At 41.1% G+C, this 22431-nt stretch overlaps 1 protein-coding gene and 1 long non-coding RNA gene across 4 annotated transcripts in view; one reads left to right on the top strand and one right to left on the bottom strand.

Annotated features, from left to right (window-relative positions):
* Positions 1–10858, top strand: part of LOC108696553 — a 48607-nt gene extending 37749 nt beyond the window's left edge. The window contains exons 4-5 of the long non-coding RNA XR_005962556.1: positions 9131–9243; positions 10596–10858. This is a non-coding gene — a long non-coding RNA (uncharacterized LOC108696553). The remainder of the gene's footprint in view (positions 1–9130; positions 9244–10595) is intronic.
* Positions 10859–14988: 4130 nt separating this feature from the next.
* Positions 14989–22431, bottom strand: part of LOC108696552 (Golgi integral membrane protein 4) — a 109988-nt gene continuing 102545 nt past the window's right edge. For all 3 annotated transcript variants that reach the window (XM_041569357.1, XM_041569356.1, XM_018226024.2), the window contains one exon: positions 14989–15503. In XM_041569357.1, coding sequence (XP_041425291.1) covers positions 15402–15503 — 102 coding nt within the window. In that variant the 3' untranslated portion in view covers positions 14989–15401. The remainder of the gene's footprint in view (positions 15504–22431) is intronic.

The raw sequence follows: 22431 nt of genomic DNA, 5'->3' as shown, positions 1-22431 counted from the left end.
ATAGTAGCAGGAGGGATAATAGACTCTGGGAAGGGACTATGGGAATAGCAGGTATAGTAGGGAGAGATGGTGCCTATAGTAACAGTGGGATAATAGACTCTGGGAAGGGACTGTGGGATAGCAGGTATAGTAGGGAGAGATGATGTCTATAGTAACAGTGGGATAATAGTCTCTGGGAAGGGACTATGGCTGTGGGATAGCAGGTATAGTAGGGAGAGATGGTGCCTATAGTAGCAGTGGGATAATAGTCTCTGGGAAGGGAGTGTGGCTATGGGATAGCAGGTATAGTAGGGAGAGATGATGTCTATAGAAACAGTGGGATAATAGTCTCTGGGAAGGGACTGTGGCTGTGGGATAGCAGGTATAGTAGGGAGAGATGGTGTATATAGTAACAGTGGGATAATAGTCTCCGGGAAGGGACTGTGGCTGTGGGATAGCAGGTATAGTAGGGAGAGATGGTGTATATAGTAACAGTGGGATAATAGTCTCCGGGAAGGGACTGTGGCTGTGGGATAGCAAGTATAGTAGAGAGATATGGTGCCTATAGTAGCAGGAGGGATAATTGACTCTGTGAAGGGACTGTGGGAATAGCAGGTATAGTAGGGAGAGATGGTGCCTATAGTAACAGTGGGATAATAGACTCTGTGAAGGGACTGTGGCTGTGGGATAGCAGGTATAGTAGGGAGAGATGGTGCCTAAAGTAGCTGTAAAACCTTTCCAATTTTCTCATTCTGGCTTTGGCTAATTAGGTCACATTGAGGGAAGGGTTACACTGTTGCTTCAATGTTCAGTTTTAGTCCAATTAGTTTACCTTCCTTGTTCCCTGGAGCCTAGCTGCCCATGAATAAATATGTACAATTAGCTTACTAATCAATGTAATTATACTGACAGTTGTGAGTTCAAGACTAATCAGGACAGATATTAGGGAAGGAAAGAGAGTGCCTTTGCAGTGAGTCTTACTACCATATAAATTTGTAAAATAGCATATTATTTAATATGTAACAACTGAGATTTTATTGCACCAGCTGTTGTGGGACATTCAGTGATTTGAAGAAGGATACCTGGTATCCGAAAAGTGTTTCATCCATGCCTATATGTCTATAGCAACTCAATAAACTAAGAATCGCCCCACAGCAGCACAGTTAACGACACTTAATTTTGCTTGTGCTGTTGGACTATATCCTGGCATGCTCCACAGTTGGTATAGTGTCTTAGTATGTGCCCAATATGAAAACAAAGGCTATTTATGAAAAAGAGAAACAAGTGCTGTCTATGTTGAAGTTGGTCTGTATATCCAGCAGTAATTGGCTGCTGTAGGACCTGCACTCTGAAAAAAGTCAATGTTTATCACTCCCTGTTTTTAAAATGCACCTACTTTAAAACACACCCATGTTACCACTAGAACTTTTAAGACCATGTCCACATTAATGGTGATAGCACACCAAAAAAACAAATGGTTGGTGCTCACTGCAGGGATATCACTCCTCACTAATATGTGAAACAAGTTTATTATGTCATATTAAAGGAGACTTCAACCCTAAAGTTAAAAAACCCTTACCCCCCTACCCTACATAGACCTCCCCCCCAGCATAGCTGCTACCCTGGACATATGCCCCTCACTCTTTACTTACCCCTTGGTGCAGATTCTGTACAGCGGAGTTCACGGCAGCCATCTTCTTTTCTTCGGTAAATATCAGCGCATGCGCAGTTGGAGTGATTTTCTGTTTTGCATGTGCCGAAAGTCATGGAAATTGCCGAACCGCTGCTCTCGTTCCGAATATTACAGAAGAGCCGGAAAATGACTGCCGTGAACTCTGCTGGACAGAATCTGCCCCCAGGGGTAAGTAAAGACTTAGGGGCATTTTCCCTGGGTAGGAGCTAGGCTTGGGGGAGGAGGGAGGGGTCTATGTAGGGTAGGGGGTAGCTTTTTTTAACTTTAGGGTTGAATTCTCCTTTAAGACATGACCTTTAATCCATATGCCTTATTCTCTCCCGTGGATAGCACAGCAACCCCCAACACATGATTAAACACCTTGGGGACCCCTAACACAGGGCCGGAACTAGGGGTAGGCAGAAGAGGCGCTTGCCTAGGGCGCAAAGGCACAGGGGCGCCAGGCACGTACCTCTTCTGATGCCTTCCCCTAGCTCTGACCGCTATGTTCATAAGCTGTGGCTGAAGTTCTATGTAGTGTATGGTCTTCTGCGCATGCGCACGCTCGCATTTTCTGCGCACGCGCACTCGCGCGGATTCTGCACATGCACACTCGCGCTTCCTTGCCGCTCACACACTTCTGGGCATGCGCGAGCGGCGGGGGCAAAGTACTTGGCCGGGTTGACTAGGGTGCCCGGCCGAGTAGGCCCGGCACTGCCCTAACAAGTATATCCAAATTATAACGAACCCCCACCAAGTCTCACATCCCACAGACACAGCATAGCTCAAACAGACAGAGTAGGGAAGGCAGAGTATGATACACAGAAGGAGCATAGGGCAGGTAGAGTTTGACACACAGGGAGCATAGGGCAGGCAGAGTATGGCACACACAGGGAGCATAGGACAGACAGAATACAGCAGGAGACATGGAAACCTATCAGGACCAGATGAACAGTTCATACTGTGATACATACAGGGTGGCTCTGGCCATGAGGCAAGGTGAGAATCTTGCCTCAGGCGGCACAGAGTGGCCAGATACCATGGAGCGGCAAAAAGCCGCCTCTGGTAACTTTAAGAGCCGAATTTCAGTTTTTTAAAATGGAAATTGGGCTCTTCTAGTGCATCGAGCATAATAGCGCTCCCTGCACTAGCGATGCAGCCCCTCCTCCACCCGCTCCGATGCTAGAAGTTAGAAGCGCGAGGGAGGGAGGGTGGCACACCTGACGCAGCTGCCCATGAAACGTGCCTGGATACATACAGTGATACAATGCCAGTGCTGCTCTTACAATCTGTCTGATGTGTTAACAGGTGAACAATGTGGCTCTTTCAGCCTGGGTATGAGATGAGAACAGTACAGGGCTTTATGGGTGTGAACAATAGAGGTGTTACAGGTGTAAACAATGTAGGAGTTTACTGTCTCAATTTGAAGTGTAAAGAATGCAGGGGCCATTTAATCTCAGAACTGATCCATAAGGTAAGCAGTCACAGGAGGCAGACTTTCATGTGGGGGGGAGACACACGGGGGGTGTTGTGGGCCAGATGCAGCCGGCGGGACGCCAGTTGGACAGCACTGATCTATATCATCAATAAAGGGGTTGTCCACATTTGAGTTAACTTGAATATAATGTAGAGAGTGATATTCTGCAACAATTTGCAATTGATTTAATTTTTTTGTGTTTTTTGAGTTATTTAGCTTTTTACTCAGCAGCTCTCCAGTTTGTTATTTCAGACATTTGGTTGGTAAGGCCCAAAATCCCCTAGCAACCATGCATTTATTTGAGTAAGAGACTGGAACAGGGCCGGAACTAGGGGTAGGCAGAAGAGGCACGTGCCTAGGGCGCAAAGGTAGAGGGGCGCTAGGCACGTACCTCTTCTAACGCCTTCCCCTAGTTTGGACCGGTGTCTAGAAGCCGTGGCAGAGTGTGTGCTCTTCCATGCATGTGCACTGGTGCGTCCTCGGCACTGGCACGTCCTTGGCGCTTGCACTCTTCTTTTGCGCATGTGCATTGGCGTGTCTGTCGGCGATTTCGCTCTTTCATGCACACTTGTGTGTACTCGGTGCTTGCGCTCTTTCTCGCATGCGCACTTGCATGTTCTCGGCGGGGGGGGTGACGTAGTCAGCCGGGTTGCCTAGGGCGACTGGCCGACTTGGCCCGGCACTGGACTGGAATATGAATAGGAGGGGGCCTGGAGAGAAAGATGAAGCTATAACAATACATTTGTACCCTTACAGAGCATTTGCTTTTAGATGGGGTCAGTGACCCCCATTTGAAAGCTGGAAAGAGTCAGACCAATTGAAAAGTTGCTTAGAACTGTCCATTCTATAACACAGTAAAGTTAACTGAAAGGTGAATTAACCCTTTAAAAAACACACAGTTCCATCCCATCCCATTTTCTATTTGCAACAGGTTAGATGAAAACTTGCCATTTGCTCAGATTTAACTGCCTTGAGCCAGTTATTATGCTAAGGTGGAAAAGTAAGCTCAGCTTGCTGCTCATTTCTTTGTAAAGCCGTGCTGTCAATCTCCGAGCAGCTTGAGTCTATTTTACCCAGTAAGTATTGCGCACACATTACAGGAGCCTGACTGTTGTACTAATGCATGCAGTCTCTGAGACTGAGAGAGAGCCCTGCAGGGTCCACAATGATGTACAAGCAGGGTTGCTATAGTTTCATGAAAGCACTCAGTCTAGATGACTCACTGCTTCCTAGAAAACCATTCCCCCGCTTTATTTGACTCCTACTTGTACAGAATGGCTTCCAATCGACCAGTAGCCGCCCTCCCCACACACTCCAGGCTGATTAGAAGTGATGAATCTCATCAAATTCCTCTCAGCTGCCAGACTGCTTTTGATGTACTGACTTCTTTTGTGGGAATAGGTGAATGCTACCAGTTCATGCCACGTTGAAACACATCACTTCCACTGGGAATATCAATAGGTTCTGATGCCTGAGGAATCATGCAATGCAATCTCAGACTGAATAGAGTAATCCTGTTATATGACGGCTGCTCCAAGAAACTGCTAATAATATCACCTTTATGTTTGTGGCAGAGCGATTGCACCAGTGCTGCCTGCTCAGAAAGTAAAGCCATTCCAGTCCACAAGTCCTGCCTTCATGCCTTTGGGAGCAGAAATGGGACAGTAGAGACAGAAGTGATTGCTGGGAAGTGGTTTGGGATTATAGAGGGCTTGTTGAGTTTTCTGACTGACAAACAGTTTCAATATGGGTGTGTAAAAACGATCATCTTTGGGGATGGACAGGGGGTACATGGCCCCTTTTAAGGTTTGCTTGGAAGCCCCAGTAACTTCTAGTTTTAGTATTAGATGTATCCACACTTAAGGTATGTAGATCCAAATTATAGAAAACCCCAGGTCCCGAGCATTCTGGATAACAGGTCCCTTACCTGTATTAGGAGATTTGGACAAAGAGATTGTACAGGATTGTATTTGTTCCAGAATTTTAGCAGCCTATGAGATGTAATACAACATAAGTATGCAGGGAAGCAGGTGAACACATACACACCATGATACAGGCACACTGTACACACAGAGCAGCAAAGCCACAACAGATTTAGCGTATGCTCAAAGGCAGAGACGTCAGCTAACCCCATGACGTTACAGTGATAATGATCCAGTTCTGAATTTGTTTCAAAGCTAATTACTCCACATTAAATGGCAACATGAAATCAAGGTATCAAAGATGCATGGATTAGATCATTATCGCCCCAATTACATGGGATTATTGGATATCTCAGCATGTCATTTATACAGTGGAAAAATAACATCTTGGCTGCTCCAAATACTCGCAAGTTCCTGCACCAAAGTAACGACTGTTCTGATCCTTTTTAATACTGTATATCATGCATTGTTGGACTGGGGTACCTGGGACCCACCAGAGAATCTCATCCCAGGGGCCCACCAAACCTCTGTAACTGCCCTTCATAGCTTTTGTTAGCCCCCTCCCCATGTACACAGGTATGACGAGTTGTTATTACAAATTAACCCCACATGAATGTTATTATCTGTGAAATAAAGAGGTTTAAAATACTAACCAGATGTATACTGTATTTTGCCATGGTTCTGCCTGTAAATGGTCAATTCCAATTAGTCTGTCCCTTATACAGTCCTGTACCAATCACTTATTGCTTTAGGTTGTGTATGTGACAGAGAGTCTCACACATGTCCCCCATAGTGTAACATTAAAACTGCAATGTTTAACCCTTGTTATGAACACAGTAATTATTGTATCTCAAAGTAAAATGGACTCCTGTGCTTATAACCTTTCAGTGCTTGAAGAAATAAGTTACTTCAACACATTTCCCTGATTTTACATTTTCCCGGATTTTACATAATTTTTTCCTGGTCCCCTGAAAAACGTAAAATGGGGGTTCTACTGTATTTATTTTTTTTCTATAATAATAAAACAGTACCTTGTACTTGACCCAAACTAAGATATAATTAATCCTGATTGGAGGCAAAACCAGCCTATTTATTTAATGCTTAAAAAATTGTTATGTAGTAGTTAAAGTAAAGAGATCTACATTTTGGAAAGACCCCTTATCTGGAATACCCCAGGTCCAGAGCATTCTGGATAACAGGTCCCATATATGTAATTCCTGAAATTACAGGCTACATTTTATCTAAATTACTGTATTGGAAGTTCTCAGTGGATTTCTGACTCTCTTTCCTGTGCCAGGCATTTATACAGAGAGCACCTCCTCAAAAGGGAAAATTACATTTATAAATTACATATGTTACATATATTGTAATTGGAGCCAAATGCATGCATTATTATGATTGTGGCCCTTTGTGGATTGAGACTTTGATGGGGTTCCACTCTAATGCCTTTAGCCCAAAAAATGTCAACTAATATCACCGTATATGTTCAGAGACTGAATGTCGCCAGTGCTTTAATGGCTTTGAGTGCTGTGTTCCCTTAATATGTCGTTTTTAGTGGCCCTACCAGCACGTGATATTTTATATGCTCTGCTAAATGTCAATGTGCCTTATAAGGGGAGTCCTTGGGGAAATACATCTGTTTTGTGACAAGCAAGCCTGTAAGATCATAAAATGGCTTGTGCAGTAAAGCAAGTGACCCAAGCGCACAGTCATTCTGTTACACAGAAGAGTTAAATGGCACTCCAGAGACTCATTGGCTAATGGCATGAAAACTGAAGGCTCAGCAGGGAAATTATTGATAAGACACAAGGGCACAGCTGACTGATGGATAGAAAGTACATACCCTCATCATCATGTCGACTTTCCCAATCTTCTTTTACTTAAAAGCATCTAATGTTTTTCTTCCAGTCAGTGCCATAACTACATGTTACTGGGCTCCACAACGAAAGAAATTTAGGGCCCCCAACACATCCAGAGGTTTTCCTAATATATATGTTTTAAAAATATACATTGAAATTGTTCATTAATTATGGCCTCATGGGGCCCCTTATAGCTCCTGGGCTCCCCTGCAACTGCAGGTTCTGCTTCCTCTGTAGTTATGCCCCTCCTTCCAGTCTGAAAAGTATAAATGCTTGGCCAATGTTAGCCCAACCCATTGTATCTGGTAGTGGCATCCTCAATATAACATAATGAAGTCGCAGGGCAATGGCATGTGTCATTAGTCAGTATATACTTGTAGCACAGGTAAAGTAAATGTGTTACGTCAGCTGATACTGAACTACAACTCCCAGGTTCCCCTAATCATTTTCTGGTAGATGGAGTTTAGCAACCACTGGAAAGCTGCAGTTTGGATCCCCAAGTATTGAGTCTAACAATGTGTATTTTGCCCTGGGCTCTACCAAAATTAAGAGGAATGGATACTACCTACTAGTGATGTGCGGCTGTCTGATACCTGTGGGACCTGGTGGAATCTGGCAACCACAGCACAACCTTTGTGAGTTGTGGGCGGGTTTGGGATGAGCTCTTATTCCTGCTCTCACAGTCTGCGACCTTACACTTTTAAACCCATGCTCGCCCCACCCCTTTTATGACATCATCGGTGAGGTGGGCAGGTCTATATATAAAGGGGAGAAGGCGGGTGCAGGCGGGTTCAGGAGCAGGTCAGGTGTGGTGCAGGTCGAGTTTATCGCGACCCTCGCATCACTACTGCCTACTTACAAAACAAGCAAAGGAATTTCCAGTCCACTGAAAATCCCTCTGTATAAACAAACCCTTCCTTTCCCCCAGCTGGAGCTTTTTGAGGGTTTGGAATAAGAAGCAACTCACCGGCTTCTCTGTGGACTGCTAATTTGCTTTTACCTTGGGACAGGAAGTAAATTATGACTTTACTCTGTTTGCTCTGTTTAATGCAAGACATAACAAAAGCTATAGATAAATCCATAGGCAAAAACATAATTATTGAGCCCTTAAAATATAAACCCTGATGCTGCTGAATTGTACTTCCCAGCATGCGGTAGTAATAGGACTGATTATTATGGGAGTTGTAGCAACATTTGTGTGATATTGATCTGTGCAACACTTTTTGTATTTTCAATAAACCAACTTGTTCACTGAGCCCAAGAAGCCATAACTCTTCAGCTGGATCATTTAAGAGAGTCTTTTCCTCTCCTAGTAGGACATTTTCCTAATATAAAATCACATTGATTGACTGCACTTTCTGTGCTTATTGTTGACCTCTGAAGACTCAAATACAGCATATTGCATTTATTTGTCCACAAAGACCTCATAAAATGAAAGGCAATGCAAAACCCTCGGGTAATATCTATTGAGCAACCCTGTACCTGCATCACCCCATCCCCATCCCATGCTCTGTTGAACCACTGGAGCTGAACTTGCACTGATCATCAACTACATGGAGCTGATGGATACGGAGGACCAGTAGGGTACCTAATGAGGGTGGCTTTACTAACTTTAGTATGTTATAAAATGGGCAATTTTAAGCAACTTTTCAATTGGTCTTTATTTTTTAATTTGCCTTTTTTTCAGTTTTCAAATGGGGGTCACTGACCCCATCTAAAAATGCTCTGTAAGGTTACAAGTGCATTGTTATAGTTACTTTTTATTACTCGTCTTTCTATCCAGGCCCTCTCCAATTCATATTCTAGTGTCTTATTCAAATCAATGCTTGGTTGCTAGGGTAATTGGGACCCTAGCAACCAGCTTGCTGAGATTGCAAACTGGAGAGCTGCTGAATAAAAAGCTAAACAACTCAAAATGGATATTACATTAGGGGCAGTTAAAGCTTAGATAGACACAAATAGCTGACCAGTGGCACTACAGTGTTGTCCATATTATAGTATAAAGAACACACCCATTGTAATGCTGTCCTTGTGGATTAAACCATGAAACAACATGAAAAAGACTGGATTCATCTTCTTTATTCCTAACCAGTAGCCTTATGTATCTCTCTGAGACAGTCACTCCACAAACCACATGATGTCCTTGTTACAATGAAATGAATACCCCAAGGCCTGGTATTTGTTATTATTAACCAATCTGTTTGTTTCTGTGTCAATTAAGGAACAAATTACATTTCTTCAATGGCAGACTTAAAGGCAACATGTGCCCTGCTTATTGGAAACGCTTTGTCACTGCTTTATGTGTTTGGGAGAATCTTACGAACAGAATAGTTTGTGAGTATAATCCATAATATTCATGTTTACTGTGCTTTGGACATTTTTATAATGCTGTATTTTTTTAATGGTTATGATTTCCTAGTATGAAGATCCGAAAAATTTATTATCCAGAAAACCCCAGCTCCCGAGAATTCTGGATAACAGGTCCCATACCTGTATTAAGAACTTAATGGTTTTCTTTTCCTATTAATTTATGAAAAATTAGAGTGGCTGCCTTTGTGAGATCCCAATACAAATTTCAGCAGCACTCCGGTATAGTGAAAAATAATTTATTTGTGCAAATGAACAAATTTCAGCAGCACTCCGGTATAGTGAAAAATTATTTATTTGTGCAAATGAATGTTTCATTTGCACAAATAAATTATTTTTCACTATACCGGAGTGCTGCTGAAATGTGTTCATTTGCACAAATAAATTATTTTTCACTATACCGGAGTGCTGCTGAAATGTGTATTGGAATTTGAACTGGACCTGGGCAGACACAGTCACAGCCGGCACCCGACGCTACAACAAGCGGTGAGATTGATTGTGTAGCACTACTCTCTATGTTTGCCTTTGTGAGATCATCATCACATAATCATTAAATAAGAGTCATTTTTTGGCTTTATGTAACTAAAAAACACATCAATTATATATATATATATATATATATATATATATATGAATCCAATAATCTCTAACTCCAATAATCTATAAGAATTGTGTATATATATATATATATATATATATATATATATATATATATATATATATATATATATATATATATATATATATATATATATATGCCAGTGTGTAGTGTCCTTGCAGTTTAACTACAGAAACTGCTGTAAAAGAGATACTGACATCAGAAATTAAACTCTTTTTTCCATCTATCATAATATTGCCTTTGAAAGCTTCATATAACTTTTCCATAATGTTTTTGCACAATGCTTTTACATTACCTGTCTGATGCCCCATGTTCCTGTATGAGGGGGCTGCCATATTTGTGCAGCAGGAGTCCGTTAGTATTAGAAACTTTAACAGGTTGAGATGGGACAGTCAGGTTGGCAAAACAGTCAGGTTTAGGAACTTCAACTAACAATTACTTACAAAAACAAACCTCTCAGCAAAAAGCAATCAACATAACCTATAGGTAACTTTTAGGGGCCAATTTATTAACTTCGAGTGAAGGAATAGAAGAAAAAAAACTTCGAATTTCGAAGTGTCTTTTTGGCTACTTCAACCATCGAATGGGCTACTTCGACCTTTGACTATGACTTCGAATCGAAGGATTCTAACTAAAAATCGTTCGACTATTCGACCATTCGATAGACTGCATTTAGCCATTGCTTTATCTCCCCCAACAGGAGTGAGAAGACCCCAACATTGGTGCCAGTGTGAATGGTCGGTGGTAAAAGCTTTTGAATGGCGTAAGTGTTGGAACATGCAGGAGAAGTCAATGCACAGGCTGATAAAAGCTGTAGTTGGCTCATCCAGTCTAAGTTGCAGCCTTTTGGCCGCTGTACAATTCCAATAGCATTCCAGACTGGAGAAAAACTTTGAACCTAATTCGATCGAATGTGCTATTACTTTGATTTGTACGTTTCGAATTTGGCCGAATACGGAAATATTCGATCGAAAACTGACCTATTCCACCAAAAAAAACCTTTGACTTAATTTCGGTTGGTCTTTCTGATTTCAAATTTCGAAGTTTTTTCAATTCGACCCTTGATAAATATGATCCTAATTGTAAAATAGCAGGTACATGATTAGGAGCTCCTTCAGCTGATTAAAGCAAGATACCTGCCACTTGTGTGTGTTGCTTCTTTGAAATGTTACAATCTTTCTAGTTGATTTGTATTCAGATTTAGCAACTATCTCCAATTAAATATGCTGCCCAAGGTTTGCACTTGGATGAGAGCAGGTAGGGGAGTCGCTAGTGGAAATAGTGAGCTTGTGCTTTGCCACGTGACAATGATGGTTAAATTACTATATAATGCTCTTGTACTTACCTTATGGCCAACACATTTAAATATAAACAAATAATTATTTGTTTTTCTTATTAACATGGATAGAAAACCCTGTCTGTTAGAAAGGACTGCAGCTGAGGTTTCTCTGTTGTCTTTTTATTGCAGAGCAGAAGCAAATGAAACACAAACGAAAAAACTGGTGTTAGAACAGGAATCTGTAGCATATGGAATTGTTGTATTTTGGAGATTTCCAGATAATAGATCACATAACTGAATAGGATAACCATTCTGTGACTAGTTACAGGTGGAATTATCCTGCATTTAACTGGGGAAATATACAGGGAAACTAGATGTTTTTCCAGTCTAAGAAGTCCTACTGTAAAGCTGAGCAAAGACAGGCAGATCTAAATGCTATCTGATAGGTCAGCCTGTGAGCTGATAGATGGGGAACTGCTGAACTGTAAACATCAGATATCTCAGCCCAGTGATACCAATGAGAGGTGTGTCCACTGTCACTCTTTTAGCAGCTGCCAAATGATTGCACAACAGCTGTTACTAATGGTCAGCCAGAGGACAGGAGACAGAGAAACATTTGCATGAGCAATGATCAAACTGTCAGCTGGTACAGAGCACAACTCTTCTCTCATTACCTCCTCACATGCTCGCATTCAAGACTTTCCTCTGGAACTCTCTCCCACGGTCTGTCCGACTTTGTCCCAACCTTTCTGCTTTCAAGAAATCTCTTAAAACGCAATTCTTTCGAGAAGCCTACCCTCACTCTGCTTAACTACCAAATGCTACACCACATACAGTACCACATTCTTACCCGCTTGGACCCACTACCCGACACGACCCGCAAGTACTTTATCCGCAACACGGACCATCAAGAATCAGGAAGTGCTGTCATTGTAAACCATCGGAAGTAGACATGATCCGAAAAAAGGAGTAAATATCGCTATTGAGAAGACCCGCGTCTATACCTGCACCCGGAACTTCTACCCGCAACCCTGCAGGGTATCACAGGTTTTTGCGGGTAACCCGCGAGTACCCAACCCGCTGCAGGACTCTACTTTACAGTTCCACTCAAGTATATACTTTCATGAGTCAGAGAGGTACAAGTGCTGGTATGTTAAGGCTGTGATTTTCACTATACTACATATTCAGGAACCAGATTATAATCAAATGATAGTGCCATCCAAAAAGGTCAATAGCATTCTCATGCATGCATAAAAATCTCTTGGAAAGCCATATTCCAGCCCTGCATTAAAGGAACAGTAACACTAAAATATGAAAGTGTTTTAAAGGAATGCAATTATCATGTATTGTTGCCCTGCACTGGTAAAACGGATCTGTTTGCTTCAGAAACACTACTATAGTTTATATAAACAAGCTGCTGTGTAGCAATGGCAGAAATTGAAAAAAAGGCTATATGGTACAGGTTAAATAGTGGATAACAGATAACACCATTATGTTCTACAGAGCTGATCTGTTAATCTGCTGTGTAACCAGAGCCTTTTCTCCTTGGAACGGCTGCCCCCATTGCTACACAGCAGTTTTACCAGTGCAGGGCAACACTAAATTGTATTTTTATTACTTTAAAACACTTTCATTTTTTGATGTTAATGTTCCTTTAACAAATGCAAAATTGTAGCCACAGGGCACCATGCACTTAACACTTCTTCTGAGCTTGTCTCAATCTTGTCTAAAGCTCAAAACATTGTGTCAGGTGCCCCATTGCTGGCATAATACTGTACTTAAAGCCTGCCTCGAGCAACTAAGCACAGGAATTCATTTTTGTTTAGGGCAAGGCCAGACATGGCGTTTTTAAGTTTTTTTAAAAAAAGCTCCGTTGGGCATAAATATGCCACTGAAACCACACGCGACCGTCAACATGCGTTTTTCAGCACGTAGGTTTCTTTTCCCAACATGCACTTCTCATTGTTCTCGTTCCCAATAATTCCACTGGCTGGAAATAGAAAATAGAAAAGCTATTTAGAATTAGAAAAACTATTTACATGCAAAATGGAGCAGGAATGATCGTCAATACACAAAGTAATTATGTCACCGGCTGTAAAAACGTATATGCGTCATTTATCATTGCGAGAATTTGGACGCCATATTTAAAATACACTGTGTATTTACGTAAATTGTGGTTACAAACTTGCAGACCCCATAGAGTCTATTGATTTGGTAGTTTCTTGACGTATTGGCGTTTCTGCTAAAAAACGCCAATACTGGCGTCCCCTGGCAGATTAGTGCATTTTCCATAATTTTCATTGGTAGTGCAGTTTATGTGTATTTACGCCAGACGGAGCTTTTTTAAAAACACAACGTGAAAACGCCATGTCTGGCTTTGTCCTGAATGACACTCATATAACAGGTGTCCAAGAGGTGTCTCATGTGTCCCCTGACATGGCAGGCTGCAAACGCCAGCATTTTATTCCGGACAGTGGTGGGTAAAGCAAAAACAACACAATAAATCTGGAAAAGTTGCATTGTGGGTACTTTAGTAATTAAGCCAAGTAAAAAGGTAGTATAGGAGAAGGATGTCACAGTGTAGCAGATTAAATGGATTTAATCCATTTGCTCAGGGCAGAACATAATGACCTTATCTACATTCAATGATTAGCTAAACTGGCCTGGGTCGTCTCACAAATACACAGCAGCTAAGTGAATTACACACAGCATACACAGACGGTACATATTTAGATCTGATTTAAAAAAATAGATTTTTCTTTGTAAGCAGAATGTGAATTTCTTTGCTTAAAGTGCTTAGAATTTGGCATAAAATCTACATTTTGAGAGCGATTTTGCTTGGTGATTGTGCTAGGAAGGACTGCAGCAGTTCTTTCCAGGGGTATGACAACAGAGACTAGAGTCAGAGCATATATATTATATATAAGAGAATCTAGAATGTTTTTTTTGATATCTATCTGAATGTATTTGCATCTGTAGGGTTCTATTTTCAAGTTTGGAGTATCTTTTGACTAATACTCTCCCTCATCATTCCCTCTTTGTGTTGTATATATGATGTATATAGATAATGCATTGTTTTTAAATAGAGTTTTTGTACTTGTGTGTGCGTATATATATATATATATATATATATATATATATATATATAGCCCATGATTAAGTGCCTTGGAGGGCATGAAACGTGTAGGGCCAATGGAGATATTGTTCCTTTTTTTTTTCATTAAATCTACAATAAATATTAAATTTTTAATTTTGATTTTGGCAGCCCTTGTTTTTCTGAGTGCCCGATATCCCTTTATTTTTGCATGCTGTTGGGTTCCAGAATTAGAAAGGGACCAGTGGAGGTCCTGACTGATAAGTTTAGACTATTCCCATCAGCCTTCAGCAGCATTGGCTTCTTGGTTGGTGCTGGACTTGAACCATCAACAATCTTGCCCTTCAGTATCTATCCTTTGCTCCTCTTCTTGGGTATTATGCTTAGCTCTAGGCATCTGCAACCCATGAATATATCTCTACTCCAGGCTATGGCACTGGTGGCTTGGAATGGATTTATTCAGATTAGTGACGTGCCACTTATAATGATACTGGCAGCCCATTAATGACTGGTCAGTGCTGTAAGAACAGTAGTGATTCAGAAGCCCTTTTAAAAATCTGCGGTGATGGCCAGATGGGTGTCACTTGCTGGAATCTGCTCTACTTTGCTACATCTGGTGACTGTTTAAATGCAAACATAGGGCACTGCTTGTATGTAATATGGCACAATCTAATGACTGTATGACTGCAGCAGTCATACGTGTAAGACGTGTTTACAATGTTAAAAAAATGGATTTGTATTGGAGAATAATTCATAACAGACAAACAACACTGAACACTTAAACAAAGGTTCATTTTTGCAATAATGGCTTTGCTGGTCTTGACATCCCTAGAAAAATATGCAGGCACAAGTTCAACAGAGCAGGACTGCCTGCAGGGATCTCTCCGTGGTGAGAAACAAAGTGAAAGCGCGTGGGTTAATAGAACCACCAGTCTCTGAGTGGCCTGGCCACAGTCCAGCATAATAAATGAGGCTCCATACGGCGCTTGCAGAGTGTCAGGCTCCTGTCCCTAGAAGCAGCATTCTGTCCGGCAGTGTCCTCTTTGCAGTGCATAAATAACATACAGCACTGCCCTAAGGGACACTTTATCCTCCTTCTCTCTCTATGTCAGTGCTGGAGTTAAGAAAACAAGTCAGTAATAGTCATCTCTCTTGCTTTTTATATCTTGGGTATCTGCCCTTTTGTGATCTTCATCCAAATCATCCCCATTGTCAAGCTCCCCGCCATGTTCCTCCTGTCAGAAGAAATTAAAAATGAATCAACTGAATGCACAGAGACACACAAAACACACCGGCCTTCCCTGGAACAATGGCTTATCTATGTTTATCTGTGCATTTTCTCTGGAAAACTATACCCCCGAACAATGTAATTCTCTATGAAAAGATATTGCATAAAACAACTCATATGTAAAACCCTGCTTCATGTAAATAAACCATTTTCATTATAATTTACATTTTTTAGCATTATGTGCCATTGGGTAATAATAAATAGTAAACTGCCATTTTAAAAAATAAGGGCCGCCCCCTGGGATTGTAGGATTCACGGTGCACACAAACATACCAAGCAAACCATGCATGTTAGGTCACATGAGCCAATTAACTGACACAGTTCTGTCTTTTGCTTCCATAATTCTTCCTGTTACAGTTAGAGTTTCGTATTTCTGGTCATGTGATCTCTGAGGCAGTACACAGACCATCAAGAAATCAATATATTTAAGACAGAGACATTTTGTGCATACTGCTACTAAAAAATGCCTTACCCTTTAAACAACACAGGGATTGTTTGTCCATATATTGCAATATATTTAAGCTGGCCAACTACGTCAAAGTCATCCCATATCTGGCCAGTCCTATGCTTAATTTTCATCTGATTCATAAAGAATTCAATTGCTTAATTATACATTTTACAAAGGGACTAAGTTTTACCTGCAACTTACTAGCTGCTTTCAAAGTAAAACTCCCAAACTTGGCTGCCCTTTTATTAGAGACCAGTGGGATCACCTGACTATAGCTGGGAAGGGTGGGAGCTACAACATGGAGCTGGTCACTGCTCCTGTATAACTATAACAAACAAGGGAAAGTTGTGCTCACAGTGGTGAGCACAACCACTGTGCTCACCACTGGAACTCCGAGGTAACTTATAATATCCTCATATTTTACAACTGGGGGTACTTTATTAATTATAATACACAAATTTTAGTGAGTCATGTGACAGAAATTACATCACTACTCACCGTTTATAACTGATGACATCACTACTCACCGTTTATAAGGATATAATTTACAAGATATTCATGGCTTTTTGTGTAAGGCGAGGGCTATAGACGTCATTAAAATATGCGTCACATCCACGTCTATAGCCCTCGCACCTGCTGCAGCTGGACTCTGGAGGCTTCTCCCTTGTTTTGAGTGTGCGACCGCGGTAAGGACCATAATGAATCATTTTGCTGCGGCTCGGTCTTGCCTGGGATGTCTATGGCGGCATCTTGAGTGTGCGACAGTGGTAAGCTAATGGTTAGCTTACCACGGTCGCACACTCAAGAAGCCGCCAGCAGGTGCGAGGGCTCTATAGATGATGTGACAGGCAAAACCGCAAGACCGAGCCACAGCAAGCAGGATGAAGAGCCGCATGAGGCTCCGGAGCCGCGGGTTGCCTACCCCTGTCTTAATCCAACGTTTCAGTCCTACCTGGGGACCTTTCTCAAGGTAAGAGGTGAGAAAGGTCCCCAGGTGGTATGACAAGATTCTTTGCCACTTAATTTGATATAAACTGTTGCTTTAGTATTCATTTTTGGGGTATAGTTTCCCTTTAAACCAACAAAATCAGGGCCTAAATAGCTAATAACATCATGTACAAATCCCCCCCCTCCCGATACAGAATATTGCAAGGCTGCTCACTGATCGGTATAAAAAGAGAAATGCTCTTTTTTTGGAAGCAGCATTTTACATTTATAAATTAAATCAGTGGCAGAAAGTGCTAAATCACCCCTGCTGGTTGCTATGGTCTAGTTTACCCCAGCTACCAGAAGTGCTAAGAATGAGATGCTGGAAGATAAATAGGAGGCGGCCTGAATAGAAAAGCTATGCAATAAAAAGTACCATTAACAATAAAATTGTAGCTTTTGGTTGCATATGAAAGCTGGAAAGGGGCAGAAACAAATCATTCAACAACTATTAAAAATTTGAAAATCTAAAAGCTACTTGAAACAGTCCATTCAGAGACATAATAATAGATACCTTAAAGTTATGAAAGAAGTAAAAACCAGACAGGAGTGTTTTGTTCTTACAAAGCATTCATAATACACTGATGTGACGCAAGACCAACTTTTTATAAATAGGGTATGTTTCATTTTAATTGTATTCATAATTACTCTTTGCCATCTGTGTGCGAATACAGGTATAGGATCCCTTGTCTGGAAACCCATTATCCAGAAAGTTCTGACTTACGGGAAGGCCATTTACCATACAGTCCATTTTAAGCCTAAAATTTCCTTTTTCTCTGGTATCTGTTATAATAAAATAGTAACTTGTACTTGATAGTAACTAAGCTGCATGATACATGCGTTGTGCATAATATATGACAAATGTGTTGGCTTTATAAATGTTTAAATGATTTTGAGCAGAATTAAGTTATGGAGATATAAATTACATATGCGGAAAACCCCAGGTCGTAAGCATTCCAGGTAATATATCCTATACCTGTATTTGGTTTATTTCCTTAATCCCTTGAGGCTTTTGGCTGCAGAAATAACAAGAACAGCCTAAAATCTTATTTAAATTAATTTAGGTGGATTGGCAGTTTATACAGGAGGGGTGGTTCAGTGGGCCAAACCATTTCTGCCTGTGTCTTTTTTCATTTGGAGAAGTCATTGTCCCCAAGCCAACAAAATTCACCTTTAAAAATAAAAAAATTTTGCTACAGAAAGCCAACCCTGGAGACATATGAGCACACAGCTGTTGAGTTGTCGGTACTACGTGAGTGCAAAGTCACAGCTTTTCAGGGATTGCAAGTGTGAAGGTAATGTGGTCTGTCTGAAGTTGTCTGGCACAACTCCCAACCACATTTCTCCTTATGATAATCAACATGGGGATCTGCAATTGTTCATATTAATGCATCTATACTTTGTTATGGAAGGCCCTTGCTATCATCTTCTGCGGTGGGCTCTAGAGGGTACAGTCTGCAACTGCAAGCCAGTGGTCAAATATTATACATAGCAATTGCTATACGCGGTTGTATAGAACTATGGTGAAAACCAGGAGATTCACAGGTCTTTTGGCTGGAGAGTCCAACCCTGGACTTGTGTTACCCATAATACTGTGGATCATTCACTGCGAAAGGACCAACAAAGATGAGTACCGAAGGCAAACCCCTAACTGTCATCTGCTATTGCGGTCTAGGAATGTGTCTCTTCTACCTACCCCTAGTTCCAGCCCAGAAAGAAGTTTCCCCATTAGATCATAATCCACACTGAATACACTCACCAAAAGGAATCCCTTGTGCAAGCACATGGCAGCATCATAATATATTTAGTCTGAGTCTGCATTTATCAAAATCAATAAACCATGCTGAATATAAATTTTAAAAAATGCATATTGTTAACTTAGTTTTTATAACAAAACAGTAATAAAGCATCATTTACCATTAACACTTGCTGAATGAGAGTCACAGAGATACTGGGCTCTGTATGAACAACCCCTCCCTGGTCACCCTGTGTTGTGACAGTTTTGAATTTTTGGTAAGCAGAAGTCCATTATACAGGGCAGTTATTTGTGTGTTGGTAATCTACTTATCTACCTCATAAGACTAAACATGGAGTTGCTTCAGTTTCCTTATTTGCCCTCTTTAGGTTACAAATAACAAAAAGTATAGAGTATGTGCAGCACAAGTCCTCATGTTAAAAAAATGGCATATACTGTACTGTTCCTTTAAATATAGGCTACAGTATATGTTGCAAATGGGTTCGGTCTATTTCTTTAAAAATGAAAGAATTTTTCAGATTCCAGATGACACCACGCCCCCCCCCCCCAAATAAAATATACAAAAGGGATGTTGGATTTATTGGTTGGCCTAATTTCACATTCTGGTTTTGGTTCCAAGGCTGGAACTAGGGAACGGGGTAATATTATTCCTTAAACTGTCGTTGCATTGCGAATTTTAACTGCGCACTTTTAAGAAGTGCTTGAAGGTGTCGTAATCTTTTGGAGCAAACATAACTTTTTCAGTAAGACTTTTATTACATTTTCTGCGCATTGGCGCAAACTTTCTTACACTGTCGGAAGTGGTCACTAAACAGTTTCCGGGTTCGCAAAAGCTATATTAAATTCACGCAAAAGCAAAATTTGTTTACGCAAAAGCAAAACTTTTTGCTTTTTCTTTAACCAACTTCTATTTCATTCCCTCTGGTCCTCTAGCTACTAAAAAGCCTACAATTCCCAGCATTCAGATGGAAGCCAGGGCACTGTCGAACTGTTGCCTCCTCTTGTTACACCCGTGCCTTTAATGTGACTTAGGGTAGAACAACGTGGACGATTTCTGTGCGCTTCTGTCAGATCCAATGCTGGGCGACAAAATGCCAGCGTCAAGTCGGATGCGACGGGAAACAAGGTAAGTAATACAAAAGTCGGATGGTGTTGCAGCGTTCGTCCGACACAACATGACTGTCGGATGCAAACGCTGCGTCTGCATCCAACAGTCGTGTCGCGTTGGACGAACTCTGCCATGTTATACGACTTTTGTATCACTTACCTTGTTTCCCGCCGCATCCGACTTGACGCAGGCGTTTTGACGCCCAGCATCGGATCCGAATGAAGCACGCGGAAATCATCCGTTTAGTTCTACCCTAATGCTCTCAATCCCAAAGCCTCAGGCTCAGACTTTACTGCCACAGGTTTAGGCTGCATATCTAGAAATGAACCTCTGTGGCTCATTCTGCAGGACTTTTAGTTCAGAGAAACTAGGCTATTCTAGGTTTTAAATTGCAAAGTGTGAGTTTTGGGGCACAAAGCATCTTCTATTTTCTGTAATACACAAAGGATAATATAATATATAAATCTGGCTTGTCCATCACACAGCTGTTTTTCAATAGCAGCATTCAATTTCAAATTTCCCAGAAAACTTTTAGAGCATATGGGAGCTGCAATGCAAGAGCAGCTGGAGGGCTGCAGGTTGGACATCCCTAATGTTTGCCAGTCTTATAAAAAAAAAATAAACAGCCCTCTAGCCACATTTAGGAATCCTATGGAGAACAAGAAGAAACGTTGCTTGTGGTACATGTTTGGGACTTTTTATCCAGAATGCTCGGGACCTGGGGCTTTCCGGATAATGGATCTTTCCGTAATTTGGATCTTCATACCTTAAGTCTAATATAAAAGCATGAAAAAACTAACAGCATTTAATTCAAAAACGATAAAAAAGAAAACGAAGACGAATTGAATATTCTATAACAAACTAAAAGTTAATGTAAAGGTGAACCAAACCTTTAATAGATTACAATAGCGATGGCTTTAAGCCAGTGTATAGAAAACTTTTCTACTGAGACAGTCAGTATTCCCTGTACATACAGGGAAATACATGGACACTATCTGCTACTTGTATAAATGGTGCAGTTTCCCTTAAAGGTGCTATACGTGGTTTTTTTCCCCACCAGCGTCATGAAATGTTTCTAAACATGGCACCCCAACTAGGAAATGTGCAATGTCATATCTGACTGCACGGATTCACAAGGTTTTTTGTTTTTTTTTTAGAACAGATAAAACCCACGGAAGTTCCTCACTGAGCCGTAATGATACTCAGACAGACAGGCTTCCTCTAGCAGAGAATCTGAAGGAAATATCCCCAGAGGATTCAAGGCTGCCTGCTTATCCAAGGTGACCCGAATGTGTTTGTTGAGGAGGAATCTGGCTTCAAACCAAAATCAGAGCAGTCCTTGGCATTATGCAAAAAGGGCACCTGCCTGTGCCAGAGGGAAGATCATGTGGGAAGGGCAATAAGGCGGCACAATATTGCATCATTGATGCCCACTGTTTGTGGGGGCTGAAGTATGAGCCAAAGGGGCAGATTCACTAAAGGGCGAAGTGACCGTGGCTAGTGACAATTCACCAGATATCTCATACGCAGGGACATCGGCAATTCACTCACAAGCGTAGAGGACAATAAACTAGCGATGAGACCGTCGTTAGCATTCGCACCCTATCGCAAGGCGACTTTTCACCCTGTCGAACGGTCATTACTCCGCAAATTCAGTAAGATGCAAATTTTACTGAACGTTATCTCTTTAGCCAGAGTTTACTTCGCCTCAATCTGATGTCATCGACATCATAACCAGTATGCCGGAAATTCATTGAAGTTGTAAAAAACCTTTGCAGCTTTTCTTTCTTTAAATCGGGATTGCCTTCATAAGTCCCAAATATAAAAGATTTATATGTGAACAATTTTTTAAAACGAATTTGTCTTTAGTTTTAGTCTTTATTATGGCTCTTTGGACACGTGTTTGGAAAAGCGGCCACTTCAAGTATTTGCACCAACATTACTATTAAAGATGTCCATACAACTTTTAGGTACCTACTATTCAAATTGAACTAAGTGTAAGAGTGCTAGCGTAATTTCGCTAGGCATTAATGAACGCAAGAGAAAATTCGCTATGAAATGCTCGCCCAGTCGACGTAAAGCTAGCAAAAATTCACCGGTGTTCAGCTGCTGAGACGCAACATTGTATTTTAGTGAATTAGAGCTGGCAAAAATTCGCCCTTTAGGCAATTAGCCCCCAAGTCTTTTGAGGGTGTTATCAGTTGCACTTTATACTGTATAACAGAGCATTTTCTGCTGCTGTGAGGCAAGGGGGTTTCCTGTAAAAAATGCCCAAAAGGACTGTTTTTACACCAATATTGATGGAGACAGTTATGTTACCATCAAGGTACGGTTTTATTATTACAGAGAAAAAGCAAATCATTTAAAAACATTAAAAAGATTTGCTTAAAAAGGAATGGGAGATGGACTTCCCATTATTTGGAGCTTTCATTCCCATACCTGTGTATATATTTATTTATACTGACCAACATCAATGTACGCTTAATAAAGCACTTGACTTTCACTTTCATGAGAGACCAATCTCAAAGCACCAGTCAAATCTATAAATGAAGCTACACCAGATGTCTGTACATAAT

Source organism: Xenopus laevis, chromosome 7L (genome assembly GCF_017654675.1).
Source record: "Xenopus laevis strain J_2021 chromosome 7L, Xenopus_laevis_v10.1, whole genome shotgun sequence".
Classification (NCBI taxonomy): domain Eukaryota; kingdom Metazoa; phylum Chordata; class Amphibia; order Anura; family Pipidae; genus Xenopus; species Xenopus laevis.
Note: the sequence above shows the minus strand (reverse complement) of the source record. Positions and strands in the feature narration are given on the sequence as shown.